At 33.5% G+C, this 26,497-nt stretch overlaps 2 protein-coding genes and 1 pseudogene across 2 annotated transcripts; 1 reads left to right on the top strand and 2 right to left on the bottom strand.

Moving 5' to 3' along the window:
- Positions 1-2,688: 2,688 nt before the first annotated feature.
- Positions 2,689-10,300, bottom strand: LOC104888362 (alpha-glucosidase). Its single transcript, XM_019248532.3, has 6 exons — positions 9,888-10,300; positions 7,137-7,825; positions 5,453-5,683; positions 4,380-5,020; positions 3,608-4,031; positions 2,689-3,362 (listed from the first exon to the last, which is right to left on the bottom strand). Exons 1-6 carry the CDS (start codon positions 10,121-10,123, stop codon positions 2,908-2,910), a joined length of 2,676 nt encoding a protein of 891 aa, XP_019104077.2. The 5' UTR covers positions 10,124-10,300; the 3' UTR covers positions 2,689-2,907.
- Positions 10,301-13,659: 3,359 nt separating this feature from the next.
- LOC104888600 (UDP-glycosyltransferase 88A1) lies at positions 13,660-15,123 on the top strand. Its single transcript, XM_010673624.3, has one exon. It carries the CDS (start codon positions 13,660-13,662, stop codon positions 15,121-15,123), a length of 1,464 nt encoding a protein of 487 aa, XP_010671926.2.
- A 9,763-nt stretch (positions 15,124-24,886) lies between these two features.
- LOC125495444 (cold-responsive protein kinase 1-like) lies at positions 24,887-25,539 on the bottom strand (annotated as a pseudogene).
- Positions 25,540-26,497: the final 958 nt, after the last annotated feature.

The following is a 26,497-nucleotide window of genomic DNA, read 5'->3' as shown; positions in this document are numbered from 1 at the left end:
CAATGACCTCACATGTCCCTAAGAGACATCCCATGACGTTCGGAACTCGGGCCTTGGTTAAGTCCGAAAGCGTGTATTATAACCTTCAATTTTTGCTGTATTTGCGACATTTTTGGACTTCTCCGGCCAGGTCATATTTTCTCTAAAACTTTTCTATGAGTACTGACGTGACTTGTAATGTCATACGGGTGCTTGTCACCATTTGCATCGTCTCGAAAAGCTTCTAAATACCTCATTTGTTCATTTATCGTGAAACTCAAAATTATCTCGAAATGAACATAAAGGCATCCACATATTCGTTTCAAGCCACGTGACTCATTTCCAATGACCTTCCATGTCCCTAGGAGGCGTCGCGTGGCGTTCGGAGCTCGGACCTTGGGAACTCCGAAAGCGTGTATTATAACCTTCAATTTTGTTTGGTTTTGGGACATTTTTGGACTTCTCTGGGACTGGCCATATTTTGTTTCGAAGCATTCCTAAGAAAGCCGAAGTGACTTTTAACGTTGTGCGGGTGTTTGGCACCATTTGTGTTGCCTCGAAAAGCCTTTAAACACCCCATTTGTTCATTTTTCGTGAAACCCAAAATTGTCTCAAAATGAACATAAATGCATCCACATATTCGTCCCAAGCCATATGTCTTTTCCAATGACCTCCCAGGTCCCTAAGAGGCATCATGTGGCGTTCGGAGTTCTGCCTCCAGGAAAGTCCGAAAGCGTGTATGAACCTTTAATTTGGCTTTTTTGGACATTATGGTCATATTTTCTTGAAACGTTCTTAGGAAAGCCAACGTGACTTGTAACGTTGCTTGGGTATTTCGCACCATTAGCATTGTCTCGAAAAGCCTATGAACACCTATAATATCCTGAAAATTTAAACTTGCTTAAATTAAATAATAATAATTAGTGGCTAAAATTTTCCTTTGAGCATAAGTTATGATCGAAATTTTGTTATTCTATGTTCAAGTAATGATAAGTAGTTCGTTAATTTTATATATATAATATATATATATATATATATAATTATATATATATATTATAATATATATTATATAATATATATATATTATGTATGACAAGAGTTGCAAATAATAACAAATTATGTTAGATTAAATAATTACATTAGTAAGAAAACAAAATAATAAACAAAAGAATTACTTGAACTTTACAAAGTTGGGTCAAATTGGTATTGTTAGTAAAAAGGAAAAGAAAGGAGAAAAGAAAAGAAAAGGAAAGGAAAAAGAAATAAAGATTAATGAAAATAAAATAAAAGATAAAAATAAAAAATAAAAACCAAAGGAACGGTTACTCAGTTCCCTTCTTCATCTCTCCATCTCAATTCTTCCTCACAAAAGACCCAACAAAGGATTATTAACTCAATATGAATTTTCTTGCACAAAAAACTCAACTTCAAATAAAAATTCATTTCTCAAACCAAATCACCCAATAATCCATTTTTCTCATTTAATTTTAACAATTCCCTCCCGACTTCTAGGTAATCTTAAGGATAGAATCTCGTTGCAAAGTTTGTACTAATATCCATTACTATTATCTTTATGTATTACAGTCTATCACAGGATTCATGGAAGATTAATTTTAATATTGCTATATACCTATATAGTCTTTATCGTTATTTTTATGTATTATTGTCTATCAAACGGTCTATGGACTTATGAAGGATCGATATCAACGTTGATATTGTCTTTAAGGGTTAAAGTTGGACAATTAAATCTTCAACGAAGAATTATTGTGAAACTTGAAGTTCCTATGACTACTATTCTACTAATGTGTCAAAATGATCATTAATTGCTAGATCCCGTTATAAGTGAAATTATTAAAAAAAAAAAACTTCCACAAACTTGTAAACTTCTATACATTTCTTGTTAAGTATAATGCTTTTATTATATGTTATAAATTTGTCTAAAGTTTAAATAGAAACTTTATTGACTTTTATTCTTTTCTTTTGTCCTTTTAGAATCACTTTTTTTTTTTTGCTAAATGATCTCAAACTTTCTCTCTCTAAATTTTGTTTGGTTTTTATTATTTTTATATGACTCTTGCCTTTTTGATAGCAATATGCTCTCAACTCCTGAGTCTTACAGATAGAATTCGGAATTTCTTTCCTATCCAACAATCCTCATGTTATATATGATACTCCTTACATAGAATTTTTGTTATAAGTCGTACTAAATTATCTTACCATCTATCAAACAGGCCTAGAGGATTGATTTTAAAATTGTTAATGCTTTTTTTAATTATAGTAAACATTGTTATTACCTTTAGAGGTTGAACCTGGATCATTGAAACTTCAATGATAGAACTTGAAATTCCCATGAAAAATGATGTCAAACTAATCAATGAGGCTTGAACCTCTGTTTTTGGGTCGAGTTGTATGGCATTAGAAAGGGATGTCTCGTACGTTGTAATCTTAATTACCATTAATTACATAAGAAAATGGCAACTTACTGAACTTATTGTTGACTCAGTAAAAGCTACTCATGGTCGTAATGGGAATGAATTTGTACGTAAATTTGTGAAGAATTCATTATTCATTCCCATGATAATGCTAATTTATCCTAAAATGTCTATTTTTTTTCTTGAATTTTCATTCCCATCCAATACCACCTTATATGTAGTAATAAGTGATAATGAAAATTACTTCCTCTATACACAATCTTAGAAGTGGGATTGCTTCTCATGTAGAAAAAACGCAAACTTGGGGTTTGAAATTGTTTCCCCATGGAGATATCAAGGGTGCTTCCCTTAACATTACAATTAAAATTCATTCGCATTACCACGATTTATTAGCAACTACCAAACGGGTCATCATTGCAGTGCTGATAAATGTAATTACATGAAATAAGATTCAATTATTTGCTACACATAATCAAAGAAGTGTAAACGACACTATTCAGTACAGTATCAACTTAAAGTCACGTCCTATAAGCAGGTCCAGACCAGAAATTTCAACTACAATGAACTTTCCTTTGTTGTCTGGACTTGTTCTTAACCTGGATTTTGTGCCTTTTCTCGTAACAACTCCCACGTGCACCGTATACCCCATGAACTTCGTTCCTTTCCTCAAACCCAAAATGGTAACCTTGTCAATGAACCAGTTCTGGGTCACAGCAAATTTGCCATTAACAACATTTGAGCTGATAACTTTAGTCTGTTTTGCTGATTCGGCAATGAATTTCACAAAGGTCCATTTGGCTCCCTTCACTCCCATAGTCATCTCAATCCCATCATCCAAGAACAACTCCCCAAAGCTTGTCCCACGATCGCTCATAACCACCAATAGATGGAATGGCGTCCTTCGTGCTGCTCGGGTTGTCATGGCTTTGCCTTGCATGGCCACAATATTCCCTAGCAGTAATCAGAAGGATAAAAGTGTTACAACTTACAAAGAAAAACAAGTAATATAAGTTACATATGATAAGGGATATATGTTCCAATTAGGGCTGAAAAGTACTGATTAGGGACCAAACTACAATTCATAACAAAAATAAGTACAGATAAGCACTAATGTCTTTAGATTAATGGCAACACCAATGAATTGCTAGATATTTAGCTATAGTATTCAATTTTAGTAGTGAAATATTAAGCATTACCTTCTCGAATATGAATGTTGATATGATCAGGGGGTGCACTAAGGGTAACACGTCTCCCAGTGAAAACTGTCACTGAACTGTAATAGTTGAACAAATTGAACCAGTTTCCTCTTGGAAAGTAAGCACTCACAGATACTAAACCAGGTCCGAGGACAGGTGAAACCATTATACCATTACCAAGGAGAAATTGCGAGTTGATACCATAAGTTTTCATGTCCTCTGGAAAAGAAAAGAAAAGAGGACGTGCTATAGGGATTCCTTTCACACACGCCTCATACATCAACGTATAAAAGTAAGGGAGAAGCATGTAGCGGAGTCCCAAGACTTTCCTAGCCGTAGCAGCTACAGAATCCCATCTGTAAAGCTCCTGATAGGTTGTACCAATTGATGAATGATCTCTTGAGAAAGGATAAAATGCCCCCAGCTGCACTCAAAACATTTTTCATTACAAAAATGTAGTACATTCAATTGATTAAGCAAAACATCATTTATGCACACGATACATTTTAGTGAAACAACCATTATTGCCTTGGTGATAAACTGAAAATGGCCTTTTTTTCTAGTTTTGGATAGACTAACAGGGTTTTTTGGATTTCCTTGAAAGATAGGGGTGCTCTGGAAAATTATTTTCACAATAATAATAAATAATGCCACTGCGATATCAAATATTAGGAGTTTCCCAAAAAGGAGCAGGTCAAGCGTGAAATAAATTCCAATATGCAGAGGATTAAACTGGCATATTGCCAAGATTGAAAACCATACTAGATTGTACCTGTATCCAACGACGGCAAAGCTCTTCTGTTGTGTTCCCAAGAAAACCACATATATCTGCCCCAATCATTGGGATTCCGAAAAGTCCGAAATTCAACATAGATGGAATTGAGTATACAAGATCATTCCAAGTTGCAGCATTATCTCCTGTCCAATGTGCAGTGTACTTTCCAGAGCCAATAAATGTTGATCTGGAGAGTACAAATGGCCTTTTCTTGGTGACTTTAACAAGGGCTGCACGAGTGACTCTAGCTTCAATGTATCCAAATAAGTTATGAACATTGTATTCAGAAACATTACCATAGTGCAAGGCAGTTGGTGGGACAGTCTTGGTTATAATGGGTAGCCTGACCCCAGCATTATTGATCTTGTAAGGTGGATCATCAAGCAAAGATCCCGGCGGAGAGGTAATAAAGTTCGATATTTCATTCATGTCAACCCAAAGACCATCAACAGGCAAAATATTTAGAAATCTCTTAATCTCATTGGTCCAAAAGGTCAAAGAAGAAGGCTTTAGGAAATCAGGAAAGTATACAGGTCCAGGCCAGACAGAACCAAGGTATGGTTTATCATTACGCTTGAGGAAGACATCAAGTTGCATTCCTCTAATGAATGTTCCATATGTTTGATTTGTGCTGATACCTGCGATGAGGAATAAAATATATCTTAAGAACAAAAGGTGTCAAGAAATCTTAACTAGCATTCCAAATGGTGCAAGATTCAACAAAGTTAAGTTAGGTCTGAAATGTGGTAATTAACGATTGCAAATTGCAATATGAATTTAAGTGTAATTTTGTACGGGAGGTCTCATGCCAAGGTGGGGTAATGCTTTTGCCATCTTCGAACATTTGTTTCGTATATAAAATTTTAACACCATCCAATATCATTTTGGATGTGTGTTGAGTAGTAACAGAAATTCATGGGGGACATAATGCATCTTTGGAAATTGAGTTTTCTTGCCATAGATATTGGAATTATATTTTTCACTTATTGCTGCCTATCAAAGGAGTCATAAAGTTGAAAAACCCTCTAGGAGTAGGATACATAGAATAATTCAGGTTTAGGACATCTTACCAGGATCTAAAATCACTACGTATCTTTGCCCATTCTTGTGAAGTTGTTTAACAAATTGCTTCATCTTGTCTAGAGGAAAATTGACAGGATCAAGAGTGAAATCCTTGTAAGCATCCATATAATCAATATCCGTCCACATTACTTCTAAAGGAATCCTAGCTTTTGCATATCCATCTACCACAGACTGAAGCTCGTAAACATCATGATAACCATAACGGCATTGATGGAACCCTGAAAGATAAAGAGTATGGCTTTCACAAGTGGAAACACATGAAAGTTCCAGCTATAAAGAGCTTAGAGAATATCTACAAACATCGACAGCAAGAGTCTACTAATATTTCCGTCCAATCATTCCAATTACATGCAAGGAGGATGAGTTCCTTAGAATAGGAACACAAACATCAGCTCATCAGGTATCCACTGACAAAAATCAGTTTACAACTATGAAGTAAGCTTCTAGTGTAAATGTACAAAAATGCTACACCTAATACAGCCAACAACTCTGCTTTTAACATTTTAACAGAATACCCATAAAATAAAGGTATATCTATGCCTACTATGGGCTAGTCGAAACTCCAACGAACATAGAACAACTTCCTCCCTATTAATTATTTCTACTTCCAGTCTTCTCACTTTCCTACTTTCATAGCTATTTCGTTGAACAAGACTACAAGAGGCAATTTATCAGTACACATATAAACTTGAAGAGAAGGACTAAAATGTTGGCCGACGTCATAATAGTTCCAACTTCCAATCTCAAAAAAAAAAAAATTAGTACTTGGATAGGACAGATTACAAGTTACAACAAGGGTCATTTTTAAGAAATGACTTAAACTTTATATCTCCACCATACCTTTTGCTTAATTCTTAGTTAAGAGTATGATTAACTTTTTTTTGGGAACACCAAAAATTTCATAATATGAATCTAGAATGTGGCCAGTTATTCTAATACAAACTCAATTAAAAATGTGGCACAATGTATAGGAACACAGGGAGTGCTAAAATCTGATTGAAGCTTATTCCCCTTTCTTTTTTACTTGATAGTAAAAATGGGATAGCAAATACTACTTCTACAATTCTACTAATCTGTTACTCCCTTCATAAATCATGATTCATCCACAAGGTGGCCAACGCCAAACATTATCATTGATAATTGACAAAATTGGCTTCAACACCATCAATTATAGCTCGAGTGCACCCAACACCACCAACTTCGACTAGTAGCCTCAACACCACCAACTATGGATGGGGTGCATTCCGTACCATAAATAAGGGCCTAAAATGTTGCCGAAAACGGCCAGTTTTTATGGTACAAGACTGTACCCTACCCCGTAGTTGGTGGTACAGATTGCACCCTACCCCGTAATTGGTGGTGTTTAGGCTAGTAGTCATAGTTGATGGTGTTGGGTACACCCGAACTATAGTTCAAGGTATTGAGGCCAATTTTGCTTTGATAATTTACATAACAATTGGTTCAAGTTCCATGTTCCAAACTAATATCAAGTGTCAACCCACATAGTCAATCAAATAGTGTGGTATAACATATTTATTGCAAATACACTAATTTCATGCTTACAATTTATAACTTACAACAACAAACATTGCAACATGAAATATAATCAAATGAACATCAACAAACAAACATGAAACCAACTAACAAAACCAAAAAAGAGAGAGAGATTACCAAAAGCCCAATAAGGCATAGGTGCAGGACGTCCAACAAGGCGAGTAAACTGCTCCACAACTTGGGCCGGAGTAGGGCCAGCAAAAAAGTAAAGATCAATAATACCCCCAATAACCTTATAAGTAATCCTATCACCACTATACTCAACATCCATCCCATTACTATTCATCAACAACACACCATGAGTGGACCCCACCACAGGGAAAGACCTAACATCCATGTAAAAAGGGTGGGACCCATAAAGGTTAACATTAGCAGTACTACTAGGAATATCAGCATTCCACATAGTAAAAGTCTGGTTATGGGCCAATAGAAAATTGGGCTTTGAGTGTTCACCAAGCCCATAAAGATGGGCCCGGTAAGAGGAGAGAGAGGATGAGAGTTGGATGTATTGGTCTTTGAAGATGAGGAAAGTGTTGGGATTAGATGAGATAGGTGTGGTGTCGAAGATGACGTCCTTGGTGGATTTGCGAGAGATGGAGAAGGAAAAGGGGGAAGTGTTGAGGAGAGAGAAAGTGAGGTCGGAGAATGGGTGGGATAGGAGGAGTTTGCGTTGAGTGGTGGTGGTGGGAGGTGGTAAGAGAGGAGAGTGCGGTGGTTGACGGCGGTGGAAGAGGTGATGTGGAATTTCCCATCGTTGGTTTGTGGCATCGGTGATTCGGACTCTTAGACGGTCGTTGGACTCCAAGCTGTTAATTCAAGAGGAAAATAGAGGAAGTTAGGAAATATTGAGATTAAACCCTCCTTGTGTCCTATAAAAAAAACCATTCTTGTGTGTTTTGCGTGGACTTGGTGTGGATCAAAAACACTTATTTAATATAGTAATTTAATTTTGGAAAAATTAATTTAATCAATCTCAACTTTGGGCGTCCTGACAAAACAGTCTCATCTTTATTTTTTATTGTTCAGCCTCAACTTTTAGGGATACTTTACATGCATGGACTTAACAGGTTACCAACCTGCTAATGCAGGTAAACACTAGTCACGTGCCTCCACGTGACTTTTTAAGTTGACAAAACTTAGAATTTCCAAATCTCCCATGGCAACACATTCTCCTTCTAAACTTCTACCCTTTTTTTTTACAATCAAACTACAGTTCTACCTAATACCTACCATATGCGATCCTCCCATGGCATCACAACATTCACCAAGTTCCTCCTCTTCTTCTATACTCTTTCCTTCTTCCTTTACCACCCCCACAACCTTCCCCCCTCCCCTGCCACCCCAAAACAACCCCTTCCCCTACTCGTCCCTTACCACTTGACCACCCTTCCCCTGACACCCCAAAAATTGCACTTATTGTCAAGGACAATCGCATCATCGACGCGGTGAGTTTGTGGATCTTTAACTTCGATCCACATAAATTTTTTCTTCGGCTTTTAATTTTCGATGTTCAATGTGAATTACTGGTAAATTGTATGAATAATATAGAATGTTCCTTATCACTTTTTTTTCTCTGTAGATCGAACAAATATTGTTTGGACATTGAGAATTTGTCGATTTTAGATGTGAATTGAAAATTTAGAGTGTTGAGTTGATTTTGATCAATGATTGATGATTTGATATGCAAATTTGGCGGTGATATGGTGAAAGAGACGTCGGGAGTGGAGGAGAGAGTGTTTTTGGTGACAGTTGTGGTGGTGGTTGTTGTTGCGACGCAACATATGTTGATGTCTATGTTGATGTTGTTAGGATTGGAGAAAGCGGTTCATGAATCGATCACCATTGTTGTTGAGGCAGTTGTTATTGGCGGAAGATGATGAGTTGCCGGAAAATTGAGGAATTACATATTGAAATTGGACATGGGAAATTGAAATGGTGTAGTTGATTGAGCAAGTAGAGGAAGGGTGGGTGGAGGTGAAATGGTTTGGGAGCAGGTGGAGTGATAGGGGTGACAGGGGAGAAGGAAGGAGAAGGAGGGAGGAGGTGAAATGGTTTATTTTTACAGGGTTAGTAGGTAACCTGTCATCTTGGACCACGTGCATAAAGGTCCTCCCAAAGTCGGGACTAAACAATAAAAAACGAAAGATGAGACTGTTTTTGTCAGGAAGCCTATAGTTGGGACTGATTAAATTAATTTTTCCTTTTTTTTCATATAATAATCTTTTAAAATCTTAAGTTATATTTATATAAATCTATTAAAAGGTGTTCCTAAACAAAGAACGGTGAAAGGAAAGCTATCACGTGGCATTCTCCCTAACGAAGTTTTAGTTCAGTTCATACACTAAAGTTTTAACAACTAGACCAACTTGTATTTAGTGTTATCATTTTAAAAAACAATGTTAATAAATAAACTTTTTCCTTATCCGAGGCATAATCCAGGTGTAATAACTAGTTATATAGTTAATATCTACCACATGATTGTTTGTATTTTGATAATCACTTTTTTTCACATCAGTTTATCATGATGAAATTTTTGTTTTGTGGCGTAACAACCTTTTCTTTCACGTAGTCAAACTTGACAATTTATATATACTCATCTTTCATATGTATTTTCTTTTAATATAATGACGTTTTCATTTCATAAATCATATGAATTAACTATCAAAACTTATTTTGGTGTGAATCAAGTTCACCTATCGTTCACAGTACATTAATCTTAACCACTAGGTCAAGACATCTATGATTTAATTTCACTCTATATGATAGACATAAAAACCTTTTCTATGTTTAAGGTGAATAGAACGCACTCGACATAACTATGTGCCTAGCATGATAAGACGATCAAGAAAACAGAGGAAAGTAAAGAACCTGGCAGTAAGGGAAAGGAGCTGAATATCAGGTCCATAAATGGAGGAATTCTTCACAAGCTGAAGCATGGCGGTCAACGTTCGACGGGAGGCCGAGTCAACCTTTGCCCATTTAACCTTGTATCCATACCCGATTATCGTCCCTTCATCGTTATGTTCCGACGTCGATGAAATTTCAGTCACCAAATATAGGTGTAGTAGTAATACTATTCCTAGAGCCAAACATGGGATTTTCATCTCTTTTTTCTTGTTCCAATCTTCTGCTAAACTTCTTGTCTGCTAACTTGTGCCTTAAAGAAATTCTAGAAATGATTAGTTTGTGCAATCAATTGTTACTTTGCAGAAGAATTTGCCAAGTTTAGTCTAACTTAAACTTTTCTTCAATCAGGAAAATGTAGAACGTGAAACATTTAGTTGATGGAACGCACCCTCAATTAGAAATAAACACTAATTAGATGATCTCATAGAATAACGTGCATCATGATTATTTATTAAGGTAGTTTTGCTCAAGTTATTTAATTTCGGAAAAAGTAAGTTAATGAGTTGAGCTAAGTTGATACTATAAGTTGATTAAGTACTTCAAGTAAATTGAGTAGAACTGTAGAACACACGTTAAGTTGTTCGGTTTGTTTTATCTTCTAGGAAAAGAAAAGACGAGATGAAGCTATATATACATCAGACTCCTGTGAACATGATTATAGCAAACAAATTAAGCTAAGCAAAATAATATAGACCATAGTCATGATTGATTGAGCTTCGTATGATAAACTAATTAACCTTATGTAGGTGCATGTTCTATATTCCACACAAACATTTCACAACAACCAAAGCTTGTAAAATGAAATTCATAAATCATACTCCAAGAAGATGCACCTACCAAATAAATTGCCTGTAAACTCAAAATCGAACCTTAAAGAAAGATTTTTCTGTGGAACAACAAATGGTGCGTATGATTATAGAATTGGACAACTATATATATATAACTTGCTGATCTGATTTTTTTTTAAGCTGGAAAGCATTAATGTGCTTTTAATGTGTGGAAAGCATGAAAGAAAGAAAAACTTGGGCTTTCTTGGACTAAAACTATTAATCTGAGCAGCTGGTTTGATTGTTAAATTAGATAGGTCTCCTGTGTTACAATGTTAGAAATAACGTGAAGAATTATGTGATTCTTTTACTACATTTTCTTGTATGTTGTGTAGGTTTCCATTTATTGTCTCAGATGTCTTGCCCACAGGAAGGACTGATTATTTCTTTTTCCCCAGATGTTCTAATGGGCACGTAGATATATAGCGACTTAGGGCCTGTTCTCCCCAGCTTATTTTCAGTTCAGTTCAGCTCTATTAAGTTCAGTTCAGTTCAGTTCAGCTCCAATAAGTTCAGTTCAGTTCAGTTCAGCTCCAATAAGTTCAGTTCAGTTCAGTTCAGTTCAGTTCAGATCAGTTCAGTTCAGTTCAGCTCTATTCTTTTATAAACATTTTGTTAAATATTATTATTATTATGTTGGTATAATTTATTTTACTAATTACTATTATTATTATTTAAATATATATCATTACTATTAAGTATTATTATTATTATTATTATTATTGTTGTTTCTATATATTTTTTTTATTGTAGCTTTACTAATTATTATTACTATTATTATTAGGAGGAACATGGTTTAGGTCAAAGCACAAATAAACCCACTTTTTTTAGCTCATAAACCAATCAAATCGCGTCAAGACGGTTTATGATGTAATTTTCGCGGTCCAACCCAATCATTATTTTTATTACTAAATATTTTTAAATTATTAAATCTAATTATGAAAATAGTAATATTAATTTACTTCTTAGATATTATTGTTATTATATATCATCGTCAAGTATTAATATATTAATACAATAATATAAAATAATTATTATTAATTATCATTACTATCATTAATTATTATTATTATTATTAATTTATGATTATTAATATTATTTATTTATAACTGTCATTTAAAAATATTCAAAATACTACTATTATTATTCATTATTATTACTTATCATTATAATTATTATTTAATATTCATATTATTATTGTTTAAAATATTATTTATATATTTATTACATTCAATTTATTTCAATGTAATATAATTCAATTCAATTTAATTCAATTCAATTCAGTTCAGTTCAATTCAGTTCAGTTCAGTTCAGTTCAGTTCAGTTCAGTTCAGTTCAGCTCTGATAAGTTCAGTTCAGTTCAGTTCAGCTCCGATAAGTTCAGTTCAGTTCAGTTCAGCTTTGATAAGTTCAGTTCAGTTCAGTTCAGCTGTTTTATGCCGAAGAGAACAGGCCCTTAGGTTATATTTAGTTCACCTGAAATTTTCTGATTTGATCTGATTTACAAGATCTTATCTTTTAGATTTTTCTCAATATATAAGAAAAAATATAATCATGTAGGGTCTTGTTTGATTCGTCTCAATGAGTACTTTATTAATATTCAATTATTATATTTTTTTTTTGAGGGGTTCAATTATTATAATTTTTACTAATATGTAATGAATAATATTTAATAGTAATAATAATTTTTAAATATAAGCATGATCTGATCTGATCTGAACTTATTTTTATGATCTCATTAGCTCTGAAATAAGCAAAAATAAGATGAATTGAACATAGCCTTACTTGCTAAACTTTTTTTTTAATAATGAGCAGCTATTAAACATAAGGATAGATAACGGGTTGACCAGAAAAATATCATATATAACCGTTTCAGAATATTCGCGACACTTTCTTTTTAGCTACTTAATTGAAACAAATTACAACACTTCTTTTGTTTGGTGAGGGTTTCTCTCCTCGTCGCATCATATATTTATTTATATGGGCACTTTTTCTCATTTCTCAATCTCTCTTCTAATCACAAGGATTATTCTTATATGCTTTTTTTCATATTGCTAATATTGTAGTGCAAATAAATTGTACAATAACCTATCAAACAAACCTCAAAGCAAAATTAAAAATACTCCTTTACAAGCAAAAGAATATTGTCCAAGTAAGTTAGACAAGAAAATTAAAGATTACGTACACATGTTGTATCTCTTAAATCTTACATGATACAGCCAATTACCTATATGTATTTAAGTTATTAACCTATCATAAAATTTCACAATTCTTTTTGTTTAGTTTAAATTTTCAAAACCCTCCATTCTTCTAGAATTATAAAAGGATTACTCCCTCCGTCTCATAATATAGTGCCTACTTCATTTTTGGTGGGTCAAATTTTAAAATCTTTGACCGAATATTCTCATTTGTATATATAATAAAAAAACATATTCATGTGAGATTTTGTTAGATTCGTCTCATGAGTAATTTCATAATATCAACTTTTTATATTTTTTATTAATATAGAATTGAAGATATTAAAGATCAAAATTACGTCTTGGAGACCGTGTAAAAAAGAAACAAGCATTATGGGACGGAGAGAGTACATTATATTGGTGTTTCGGATTTACCATAAGTCCATAACCGTTGTATAGACTAGACAAAATGAAAAATAGTTGTTACTACATTAAAGAAAAACATAAAATCATCATTAATAACATGCCATAAAAACTGAATGAAATTAAAGTGCATTACATTATTATAATGAGGATTGTTAAGTAATTGTTGGACGATCTATAGAAGTTATGTGCATTATAACTTGCTGTTAGCAAAACCGAAAATATATTAATCCTTATTAGCATTGATACATTTCATAACTTAACACCCAAATAAAACAACCAACAACCTCTTTGTAAGCAAAAACAATGGAGGAAATTGTAGTAATGTACCCTGCACCAGGGTTAAGCCACATTGTTCCATTAGTAGAATTTGGAAAACGCCTTCTTAACTACCATCCTTCTATCTCCATTACCTTCTTAATCCCCACCCTTCCCTTTGACTACAACACTGACACTACATCCTCCTACATCTCCTCTGTTTCCTCATCTTTCCCTTCCATCACCTTCTTCTATCTGCCTATCCCCTCTCTCCCCCGCCACCCCACCGCGTACCTCAACAGCGAAGACCTCTTTTTCGAGCTCGGCCGCCTTAATAACCCCAATGTATCTGCTTGGTTTCTCTCCCTTCCTCACTGTTTTCGTGTCTCTGCTTTTATCATTGACTTCTTCTGCACCTCAGCTTTGGACATGGCTGTCTCATTCAATATCCCTGTTTACTTCTTTTTCGCGACAGGTGCATCTACTGTCGCGTTGTTTCTGAACTTCCCAGTCATTGATAAAATCATGACTGGGAAGTTCAGAGGAGCCTTCGATGCTGAATTCAGCATCGAAGGTCTCCCTTTGGTTCCGGCAACTGCATTGCCGGAACCAATGCTAGATAGAGGCCACACGTATAATGAGTTCATTAACGTTGGCCTCTATCTATCGAGATCACAAGGTGTTATAGTAAATACTTTTCAAGAATTAGAACATAGAGTAGTCAAGGCTTTGTATGAAGGAGCTTGTCTTCCTGTAGGATTTACTACCCCACCAGTCTACTGCGTGGGGCCGTTAGTTTCCTCGTTAGATTACGATGGTGGTACTAATACCACCACCGTTCACGAGTGTTTGAGTTGGCTCGACTCGAAACCGAAACAAAGCGTGGTGTTTGTATGCTTCGGAAGTGTGGCATTGTTTCAACAAGACCAGCTGAAGGAAATAGCACAAGGGTTAGAGAAAAGTATGCAAAGGTTTTTATGGGTGGTAAGGGACCCACCTCCTTTGAATGAACCCTCAAAGCGGTTCAGTAAACCACCTGAACCGGACTTGGAGAAGATCCTCCATGGTGGGTTCTTGGACCGGACCAAGGAGAGGGGGATGGTGGTGAAGTCGTGGGCCCCACAGAAGGCGATATTAGGCCATAGCTCTGTGGGCGCCTTCGTGACTCATTGTGGATGGAACTCGATACTTGAGGCGGTTAGTGCAGGGGTTCCACTAGTGGCGTGGCCACTTTTTGCTGAGCAAAGGTTTAATAAGGTGGTGTTGGTGGAGGAGGTTAAGGTTGCGGTGGCTATGGAGGAGAGAGAAGAAGGAGGGAAGTTTGTAACAGCAGAAGAGGTGGAGATGAGAGTGAGAGAAATCATGGAAAGTGATGTAGGGGAGAGAATGAGGAAGAAGATGTTGGTTATCAAGGATCAGGCTAAGGTTGCTATTAGTGAAGGAGGATCATCTAGTTTAGCTTTAGCTAAGTTCGTAGACTCATGGGACAATAATAGAGGTTGTAACTTGTAAGGGAGATCCGGAGATGGTGTGGTATGTGTCTTCAAATTGAACCAACCATATTGAAGAAAGAGGTAGTACAACTATAAAGAAAAGGAGGGAGGATTTGAATATGTGATCTATTGTTTATCGGATCTCAATCTTAACTACTGAGTCAAGACATTTTTGGTTATTATGTAATTGATTTTAATAAATAGATGAAAATTATATCTTGTTTGATGATATAGACATTATTATATGCATGTATGTTATTTCGATCCTTATCAATTAAGGTCCCATTAATCATAATGATGAATTGACCATTTTGGAAGAGCATTTATTTTACTTCATTTGTTTTAAAAAAAAGGATATATGTAGCCCTTAGGGCTATGTATAAGGTGCTTAAAATGGAAATAAAATATTGAATCAAGCATTTATTACCTCAATTGATGTGAAAATGTGTCTTGAATTCTTAAACTGTTTCCATTTAAAGAAATATATTTAATGCTTATATGTAGCCCTAAGGGCTACATATAACATTACCCTAAAAAAAATGCAGCATTTTGATTGTGCTCATTTTATATATATAAGAAGGCTCTCGTGAGAACACATCTCTTATATTTAGAACATATGTAACATTTTTTTTAGAACATATGTAGACACGTTTTAGAACAACATACTTAATCCTTTCATTTAGGAAATATACTTAACTTTTTAGAACATATTCCCTCCGTTTCATTTTAGTTGTTACACTTTGATATTTTACACTATTCACAAATTTCACTTTGACCATCATTTGTGATTTATACGCAGATGAAAATATAGTCATGTGGGATCTTGTTAGATTCATCATGACATGTACTCCCTCTGTTTTTTTTATTGTTCTCACTTAGAATCTTGGCACTATTCATACTTAGAGAGAATCTTCTCAATTTTTTCCAATTTATAAGAAAAAATATAGTCATGTGCGATCTTGTTTGATTCGTCTCAATTAGTACATTATTAATATTCAATCGTTATAATTTTTATTAAAATATAATGAAAGATATTTAAGTTCAAAAATGTGCATTGGGAGATGTGCACAGGAAAGTGAAAAAGATAAAAAAAAACAACAGAGGGAGTATTTTATTAATATGTACTTTTTATAATTTTTACAAATACAAAACTAAAGATATATACTCACAAATTTGCATTGGCATGCGTGAAAAGTATAAGTGTGTAGATTAGAGTATGCAACAATAACAACATAATTTTTTTAGGGAACATGCTTAATATTTTTTTATGGAAACAAACTTAAATTTTTTGAACATACACAACACTTTTTAGAACAATATTTATTAAACTTTTTTTTTTTTTTCAGGATACATACTTAATTTTATTTTTAGGATGTATTCATGTATATAATTAAATTTTTAGAGAAAATGTTTCATAACATATTTTTCTCCCATGTTTTGTGATTATTTTGTTGATAATAAAAAAGGATGTTTTACGCGGTTGTTCTTATGCTCTAAATATAGTAAAACATATGTTCTAAATACTTCTTCTAGTGTATGTTCTAAATAATTCTTGTTATGTTCTAAATAGTTCTTATTATATTCCAAATAGCTCTTATTGTGTTTTAAATAGGTCTTGTTGTGTTTTATATAGTTCTTGTCATGTTCTAAATAGTCGCACTAGAATGTTCAATTTATAAAAAGTATTGAATATGTTCTAAAAATACAATTTAAGTATGTTCTAAAACGTATTGCATATATTCTAAAAAGTGTTGGTGTATGTTCTAAACATAAATACGTTCTCACATATGATATATGTATGTTACACATAAGGATTCATTCTCACCAGATCCCGACCATATATATATATATATATATATATATATATATATTATATATATATATATAATATATATATATATATATATATATATATATATATATATAGGGTTGGGTTCTAATGAGAACCCTCTTATGGTGAGAACCGTGAGAACCACTTAAAATGAGCAAAAACTTCCTAAAATGAGCAAAAAAAAGTAACAAATGGGCATAAACATAAAAGAGTAGAAAACATTAAATTATCAAAAACGTAAAATGAACAAAAATGTAAAAGAAGAAAAACGTAAAATGGGCATATATAAAAAAATTCAATGAGAAAAAAAGTAAAATGAGCAAAACGTAAAATAAGCAAAAACGTTGATAAATGAGCTTAAAATTGTTAAATGAGCAAAACCATAAAATAAGTGAAACAAAAAATGAGCAAAAATATTATGAAATGATCAAAATCTTCGTAAAATGAGGAAAAATGAGCGGTTCTCACCATAAGGGTGGTTCTCATATGAACTTTTATATATATATATATATATATATATATATATATATATATATATATATATATATATATATATATATATATATATATATATATATATATATATATATATATATATATATATATAATTAAGTAGGTAATTAAGGTAAAGATGTTGAATTTATCTTAATGTATATTTAAAAACATTGACTTTCTAAAAGTTACATCAATAGATGATTAAAGATATTGATAGTTAAAATTACGCTTTGACAAACATGTAAGTCAAATATTACATCATTTAGAAAATAAAAAAAGTAAAAAATATTATTACATGAGATCTTAAACTATTAGTAACAACGCATAGTTTCATAATAACTAATATGTTCCATTAGGATACAGGATGTTGTAGTTTGTTTAATGCGGAACAGAAAATCAATGAAATAATAAAGGTAAGAAAACAATAAAGATAACACAAGGATTTACGTGGTTCAGTCAAATTTGACCTACGTCCACGGATGGGGAATTAGAGCTTCTTCACTATAATGGAGAAAATCAGAGAGAATAATACAAGAAGTTCTAAATTCTAGAGACTAAAAGTGTTTCATAAGTTGTGTCACTAAAAAATAAATACCAGGAAGCACTTTTATACTAATAAAGAACCCCGTAACTTTCCCTTTTCTATGAACAACTTTTGATAACTCGAGTGAAGCTCGCCTAAAGTTTAAAAAAAGAAATCAGGAATCCGTAGATGTGGTCTTAGGATTTCCATTAGAAGTCAAGCTGCTTCTTCCTCGCCACAGCCCATTAGCAAAATAAGTCTTCACAAGAAGAATTTCAACTAGGAAGAGTCCCGGAAGAAAGCCCAGTTACTATCATTCCAACAAAAAGTCTAGTGTATATCTAGTTGTCACTTACAGGTTACAGCTTCTTTGACACAACGATGCAAAAGCAAAGCCCGGTAACTGCACAGCTTTCCATTTCGGGTCGACCCAATGATTCAAAATAGTTTTTTGTTATCCTTATGAGTCGCGAAGGTAGTACAACGTACAAAGAAGGGGAGGTGGGATTTGAATCTCTGATGCTGTGTCCTATCATTTACATTACCTCAATCTTAACAACTACGCCAAGACATCATTGGTAATGATTCAAAATAGTATTTTCGTGATTTTAATTTTGGCTTGAAGTATTATTCGTTATTTACTTATGTTGTTTTTTCTTTTCAAAAAATGTACTTCAATTTAATAAAAAAAAAATGCATACCTCCTTCATTTTGAACTGCAACGCACTAATTTTATCAATAATATAGTCAAACTAGTTCACCTTTATTCAAAATAGGTCATTTTTAAGTCAAAATAGATCAATTTTTAAGTAAAAAAAAAAAGTAGTTATTAGATATGTACTATGGGTTTGTTCTCCCCAACTTGTTTTCAATTCAGTTCAGCTTAGATCAGTTCAGTTCAGTTCAACTCTAGACAATACTTTTACTATCACTATTCATTTCAATTCAGTTCATTCAATGCAGTTCAATTCAGTTCAGTTCAATTCAATTTCGTCCGGTTCAGTTCGGTTCAGTTCAGTTGTTTTATGCCAAAGAGAACATACCCTATGTTCCAGGTAAGGAAATTTTTTATTTATTAATATTATAATTTAAGATGATAATATTAAATATCACTTGATCGAATGGATAAGACTTTAGTATATAATCTTGAAGTTGCGGGATCAAATTCTATACAATGTAATTTCTAATTTTTTTTATTGTATGTGAATTACATCATTACATGGAGTAAATCGTCCTTAGAAAAAGCGTCACATGGCGTCGTTTCTTGTACTGGTGCCTTTTAATATATTATTATAGATATAGATGGTCATTTTAACCAAAGGATAACTATAATCTGAAATTCTAGTAGACGGGGCCTGGAAAAGGTATCAGAATCAGCTGCCACGAGCTGGAATTGGATGGTCAGCCTACATAGAGGATATTCAAACATTTGTAGGTAATGCCAAGATTATGGCCCTCACGCCACTTCAAGCAGAAGCTACGCGATGTATCACGGATTGAGTGAAGCATTCATCAAGGGTATAAGAAGTATCCAAGTACACTCCGATAGTACGGAGCTTGTCCGTGCAATTGAAAGTCAACAACAGCCGTTTGAAATCTCTACGCTGGTTCACGACATTAAAGTTTTATTATGTAGCAAGTTTAACTATTGCGTTATCCGTAAGGTGAGCCGGCTAGAGGTTACTCCAGCCCATGATCTGGCTACTGCAACCAGACTCGGTAACTTACGTAGTTAGTATTGTCGCCTGTTTGATCTTGTCGCCAAAAAATAAACTATAATCTTAAATGAAGGTAGCCCAGTATTTAGGCAAAATTAAAGTTATCTCATTTGACAGGTAACTTTTTACTTTAAAGGGGTCTCATCTATGTAAATGACTCATTTAGGATAAAAAATTATTAATGTTGTACATTAAATTACTGTACACCCATTTAACTGAATATTTTGTATTTATTTATTGAAAGTTGCAAACTAGTTGCAACAAAATTTCAATAGATATGAGTTTTTGTATATCTCTCTTCTCATTAATCTATCCTTCATTTCTATTTCTCACTCCCTAAAATTTGTCTATTTTTTTATATTGCAACTAATTTGGAATTGATGAAGAAGTATTAGTATATTGATGGTAAAAATTATGTCATTCAAATTAGCTACTTAAAATTGAGTTTTGTCAATTTGACCAACTTGTTTTTGGTTTTTTCCACCTATATAAGGCCGTATGTAAAATGTTATTAGATTAATTTTAATGTATATATATTTAGTGTATGAACTTTTTAATCTAATAGATAAATAAAAATGCGATAAAAGTTGTGTGCTTAAGAGCGTTGAAAAACATAACAACCTTGTTTGGTAAAAAGAGGTATGGGGTGAAATTAGAGGTTTAGACTCATATTAAAGGATTTGACTAGTTAATCCTCTAATTTGAGTGTTTGATAAAGAGAAGTTTCAATTAGCTAATTATGCTCAAAAAACTCTTTTTTGAACAAGTTAGGGGGGAGCTTTTTGATATTAGACGTTTGAGAATGAGTAAACCAATTACATTTATGTCCCAAAATTGTTGAAATTATATTAATGAACAATAAAAGGCACAACAATAAATTATTCACATGTTCTTATTGGTCATTTTACATAATTATGTAACAATCATATATCAGCTACTTACCAAACACTTTTATACAAACAACTATTATAATAATCTAGTTAAATCATTTAATACAATCAGCTATCAGCTAATATAATCAACTAACAGCTAACTACTATTCGTTAATCGCCAAACAAGGCCAACATGTATTCCATAACACCATAACAGTGTACAAAGGAGTACCCATGCGCATGGGCCGGGGAAACTTTCACTATCTCAATATTCTTCTTCAAGCATGGGTCAATTTCATATGTTCTAAGAATGGCATAAAATTCCATTTATTAAAAGATTGAATTCCACTGCCCATAACCATAAGTGCATAGCCCCTAATGCCTAAATATTTAAAAGAACATAAATGTGTGAGCTACATATTGACAATTTGACATCAGTATTATGATACAAATACTATATGTCTATTTATCCTCTTTCGCAATCTTTTCTATGGACTCTGGATTATTGATCAGGAAAAAACAGAAGAGAATATCATGCCTAAAAGTTATTCTGACATAAGGTTTATAATATATATTGATTAAACGTCATCTAGAAATTTATTACGAGAGTAATACCTACCAAATTAAGAGAGGAAATCGACTGAAGGAGATATCACGCAAGCAAATAACTAGATTCTACTAAAAGTAATATTAACATAGCTAGGTAAGCATTAATTTAAAGTTCTAGTACCTTGTTTATGATGTTTTTTTTTTCCTTTTGAAAATGAGAAAACTTGTATTAATTAAGAAAGGAAATACAACCTAATGCTAATATAATGAAATAAAAAAACAAAGCAAACAAATTATTATAAGTCCAGACCAACTTAAACTTGTCGTGAGCAATGAAAGGTAGGGTTGGGGTGAATATCTTGAAGAAGACCTGATATTAGAGGAAATGTTGAGAGACGAAACTAAGATGATCTTCATAAATGAATTGCTGCATCATATAGATGATTGTTATATTATGAGTCATAAATCTACTTGTTATAGCCTAAAAATCAACGGTTATGAGTGGGACATGTGGCTTTATCTCGCCCCTACACGTGGCCCTTTACTACTGCAGAAAAGTACATGGCTCAGAAAGGTGCAGGGCCTAAAGTACACCTTTATGAATAAAGGGAGTTGTACTAGCTCTCTTTCTGGCCCAATTTGTACTTAGGCCCAGCATTTACAAAGGAAATCCTTATAGAATGGATGATGTGTACTTTCCAATAAATGATCACCACGTGACATAAAACTATTGCCCAGCCAATCAAATGCTCTTAAATTAGGGTAACATCAAGGTACAACAGTCACTTTAGACATTATAAATTGTCATTGAAATCAGGGGAAAAATACGTTTTTCAGAGCAGTATACTGTTATTCTGCCATAAATTCTCTCTCTAAAAGTTTCATTTACACTCCTGATACCTGACTTAAGTTTCGGAGGGGGAAATACCACCCAAACCTCCAAGGTGGGTCCCTTTTTGCAGGTCTGAAGGCGAAGCTCAGGTTCGGGTTCTTGGGTCCAGACATTATTGCACAACTCTCTTACTATTGAACCTATTGTTCGAGATAGTAGTACTAATTTACGAGTTTAGCACTACATAACACTACTCACGTTGATTATTATTTTTCAGTCTATGAGTGGTGAATCTGCAATATTTCATCCACGTTGGTTCAAAGTAGTTCAAAAAAAGAGATCAAAAAAGGCAAAGATTTAAATATATTAATTTAAATTTCAGATTACAACCGATAATTGGGGAGATAAGTTATTGAATTACATTTTTTTAAAAATGCTCCAAGCTCCTCGTTCTTCCAGCCAAAATATTGCAAATTAAGCAATTTATACAACAAGTTTTTGTCATATTTCCACTATTGATCAATTAACAAAACTTAACTAAAGCCACAAACAAAAAAAATAGCCTCCCCTCTTTTTTTTTCTCTCTCAAACCCTAGCCTCCCCTACCCCTTCTTCATCAATTAGGGGCTGCCATGGATGTTTTCATCCATGGTAAGCCCCTTTTCCCCTTTTATTTCCAGTTTTTAATTCATTTTCTTGTTTTGTTCAATAAATTAGTCTCTCTTTATGAGATTTTCTCAAATCCTGTTATGGGGTTTTTAGTTTCAGTTTTGGAAATCTCCTTCTCCCCTATGGGAGTTGTGAGTTTGGTTCTTTTGGTTTTAGGTGTGAGAAATTTTTCTCATTGGTTGAAGTTCGAGACGCAACATGAAGGTATTGGAATCTCGGATGCGGTCAACCTGACTCGATCAAGAATGTTCTTCCCAAACTATATCAGAATGATAGACTTCCTCATCAATAGCTGCTTGATTCAGCAAATACAAGAGGGTTGTGCTGTATTGTTCGATCTGGTTCATTGTAGTTTCTTCGAAGACGAATTTGATTTAGTCTTGTTTAATTGTATCTTATTTTACTTTAATACCTATTGTAGATGCCGTTTGGCCTTCAATTAATGAAATTTCTCTTTCAAAAAAAAAAAAAAAAACTAAAGCCACAAACCCGTATCGTGACAATTAACTAAAGCCACATTAATTTCAAATTCTAGAAATAAAAACTAAAAGTATATAAATTCCAATTTCTAACGACAAATAACAAATAACTAGTTATTAGGCCCGGGCTATACCCCGAATAAGAAAAAAAATTATTTATTAATATAATACTTTATGATAATAACAATAAATACAACTTAGCATAGTGGTTAAGACTTTAGTATATGTACTTGAAGTCTCGAGATCAAACCGTATACTACGCAATTTCTAATTTTTTTATTGTATATAGATTACATGAACTAAAACTCCCTAGGAGTAGTACTGTAGTGGTCAACACTGCTCTTCAAATGGTATCATGCATACATAATTAATTTTAATGAACATGCAAATTTATTTATTTTTAAGGATGCAAGGGATATGTTTAATAACATTAACTAACTACAACAAATATTTGTAATTTTGTGGAAACATGAATCACTAAGAGATGTTAGATGAGATGGTGATTCTTTGAAAACCCTTACATATGGTCAAGATGTTAGATGTTGGTTAACAGACACGTAGCAAAGTTCTGGTGGCATGAAGAAGGTGCCACGTGGCACATCGACGTTGTTATGTACGCCTTTTAATATATTTGTATAGACTAGCTAAAACAACAAAAACATCAAAATCAATAATTAAATTATAAACTTTTGAAATTCGAAAACAATTTATTAACTATTGAGTACTGGAGTACCCCAAATGTTCGTACCATTATAAAGATGAAATTGAAAAGGTAAGAAAAAAAAAAGGTAAAACAACAAACTGATGCCCTATATATATTATCCGCATTAAATTAATAAGTTTAGTATTATATTAGATTTTTCACCTACTTCATGGATGACATAAGGTACGACAGCACGACCAAGTCACTAATCAGTTTATCTCATAATGAATGTGTGAATCGTACAAAAACCTATGGCAATCATATGGTGTCAGCTTAAAATTTGTATATCCTAATAAACTAATAATATTTATATTACAACTAACAATAATATAATAATATAGTAATATGCTTACCTTGTCGTAATGTCGCTTATGTCCGATTTTCAATATTTAATAGTCTAGCGATTGCTTTAGAAATGTTCAATGACACGTTATGCCACTGTTTATTTTTATATTTTTCCAGAATCAAAGAAGATAACTCAAGTGAACATCAAATTAATGGCAAAACTTTAATTTGTTGGTTCCATGTGTAGACATGGCCATGGGCAGTAAACTGGACCGGTCAGCTTAATCTTAACCGGTTCGGGTTTAGGGTTGGATTTTGTCGAACTTTAACCGGATCCGCCGGAGTTCAGTATTCGGGTTGGGTTGGGTCATTTCAGATTTGGCCCAACCAGTTCGGTGTTGTCTTTTTTGCATAAATGAAAATACGTTTTGAGTTTTAAATTTTAATTGTATATTTTTTTTATTTTTTTTTTTTTTGATTGAGAAATTAAGTCAGCTCAAGGGCTAACCCCTACCAAGGCTACTAGCCTTATAGGAACTACGAGTTAAGTGTCTTGGAGGGTACTGAACTTTGATGAAAGTACCAGTTAAGGTACTGAACTTTCAAATGTACCAGTTAAGGTACTCAAAATGGATGTCTGTTAACTTAAGGTACTGAACTTTGGTTTGTACCGTTAACATCCCCAAAAATAAAAATAAAATGTGACATGACATTAATTAAAAAGAAAAAGCTGACATAACATTAATTTTCTCTCTCCTCTCATTCCTCACCTTCTTCTCTCTCCTTTTATTCCTCACCTTTTTTTTACTTTTTACTACTTTTTATTTCAACAATCTAATAAACCAACTAAGTCAAACTTTAGTTTAATCTTAATTTCCACTATCAATTCATCACCTCGTACAATTCCCCCTCCCTCATCAATCAATTCAGGAACCTCCCCACACAATTGAGCAGTCCCAAAATGACAAATCTTAGCAACTAAAGCAGGCTCATCACATATGATATAATAATTGAGCTACTTTTTATATGATTATGAATAAACCCAGTTTTATACCCAACACAATTATGCATATAATCCAACCCATCAGCAATTCCAGCAACAATTTGAACCCTAGAAACCCAATTTGACAAAACCGTAAAATTAGGATTTCTCAAACAATCACTCAAATTAGCACCATTTATAAATTCATAAACAAGATAAACATAATTTCCACTAACAGAAGCACCATGAAGCTTCACTAAACTCGCATGGTGAGACTTACAGATGAGAGAGAGTTTTTTCTTGAGCTCTGAATTATCAATGGATCGTCGAAGTTTACGTTGTGTTACAATTGATAGTTTATTATCAATTAAACATTTCCATGAAGCTGAAGAAGATGAAGATGAAATGGGTTTTAATAGAAATTTTTTTGTTGCAGAACGAATTTCAGATGAAGATGAAATGGGAATTGTACGAGGTGATGAGATTGATAGTGGAAATTAAGATTAAACTAAAGTTTGACTCAGTTGGTTTATTAAATTGTTGAAATAAAAAGTAGTAAAAAGTAAAAAAAAAAGGTGAGGAATAATAGGAGAGAGAAGAAGGTGAGTAATAAGAGGAGAGAGAAAATTGATGTTATGTCAGCTTTTTCTTTTTAATTAATTAACTGATACTTTCATCAAAGTTCAGTACCCTCCTAGACACTTAACTCTAGGAACTACCAGCACATTGGCTGAAAAAGTATGCAAAGCATGCTAAGGAAATGCCCCAACATAATGCTGGGGGTAAGGATTGAATCCCTGACCTCAAGGATTAGAGGGGAGTGATCTACCACATGAGCTAGCTCCTCATCCTTAAATTTTAATTGTATATGTACTAGCATTTACAATACATAATTTTCGGTATCGTCCATATACACTAGTGTTTTTGATAACTTGGCCGAGGATAAAATATTTTTATACATTTTCTCAACTGGTTTGACGGACCGGTTTAGGATTGAGTACGGTTTGCGATCCAGTTTAGGACTGAGTGCGGTGCATTATTGTTCGATTTAGGATTAAAGTCGGACCGATTTATTCAGTCATCAATTTAGCCAACGAGAACCCATTTGCGTGTCTGATTCCGGACCGATTCAAGCCCGATCATCTGATGGTCTGCACGGAGCCGGTCTTTTTGCAGGTCAGCTCAGGGGTGGGTCCAATTAGTCTTGCCGAATAGCCAGCTCTAGTACCATGCATTGCTAGATACTTCAATAGTACACCTTTAGTTTTTACTTTCTCGTGTAGTAATTAGTATTAGGGGTTGTTGACAGCAATTTAGGTGGCACAAATGCACAATCATCACATTGGAAAGTTTCTATCTTCAAGAAAAATGTATATTATCGTTTTTTTACATCGAGGGAAGTACGAAATTAGAAAGTAATGAAAGGAATGCGGTTTTCGTAACACTAGGCTGCAT

The sequence above is a fragment of the Beta vulgaris genome, chromosome 3, assembly GCF_026745355.1.
Source record: "Beta vulgaris subsp. vulgaris cultivar EL10 chromosome 3, EL10.2, whole genome shotgun sequence".
Taxonomy (NCBI): Eukaryota; Viridiplantae; Streptophyta; class Magnoliopsida; order Caryophyllales; family Amaranthaceae; genus Beta; species Beta vulgaris.
The sequence above is the reverse complement of the archived record's forward strand: the minus strand, read 5'-3'. Positions and strand labels throughout refer to the sequence as shown.

Bases quoted from the DNA above. Each gene is read 5' to 3' on its own strand.
- LOC104888362 (XM_019248532.3), bottom strand. From the start codon at position 10,123: ATGAAAATCCCATGTTTGGCTCTAGGAATAGTATTACTACTACACCTA. The intron at 5,021-5,452 runs GTAAGATGTCCT...TCCTCATCGCAG, and splicing joins CGTAGTGATTTTAGATCCTG to GTATCAGCACAAATCAAACA. The intron at 3,363-3,607 runs GTAATGCTTAAT...GATTACTGCTAG, and splicing joins CAACATTCATATTCGAGAAG to GGAATATTGTGGCCATGCAA.
- LOC104888600 (XM_010673624.3), top strand. From the start codon at position 13,660: ATGGAGGAAATTGTAGTAATGTACCCTGCACCAGGGTTAAGCCACATT.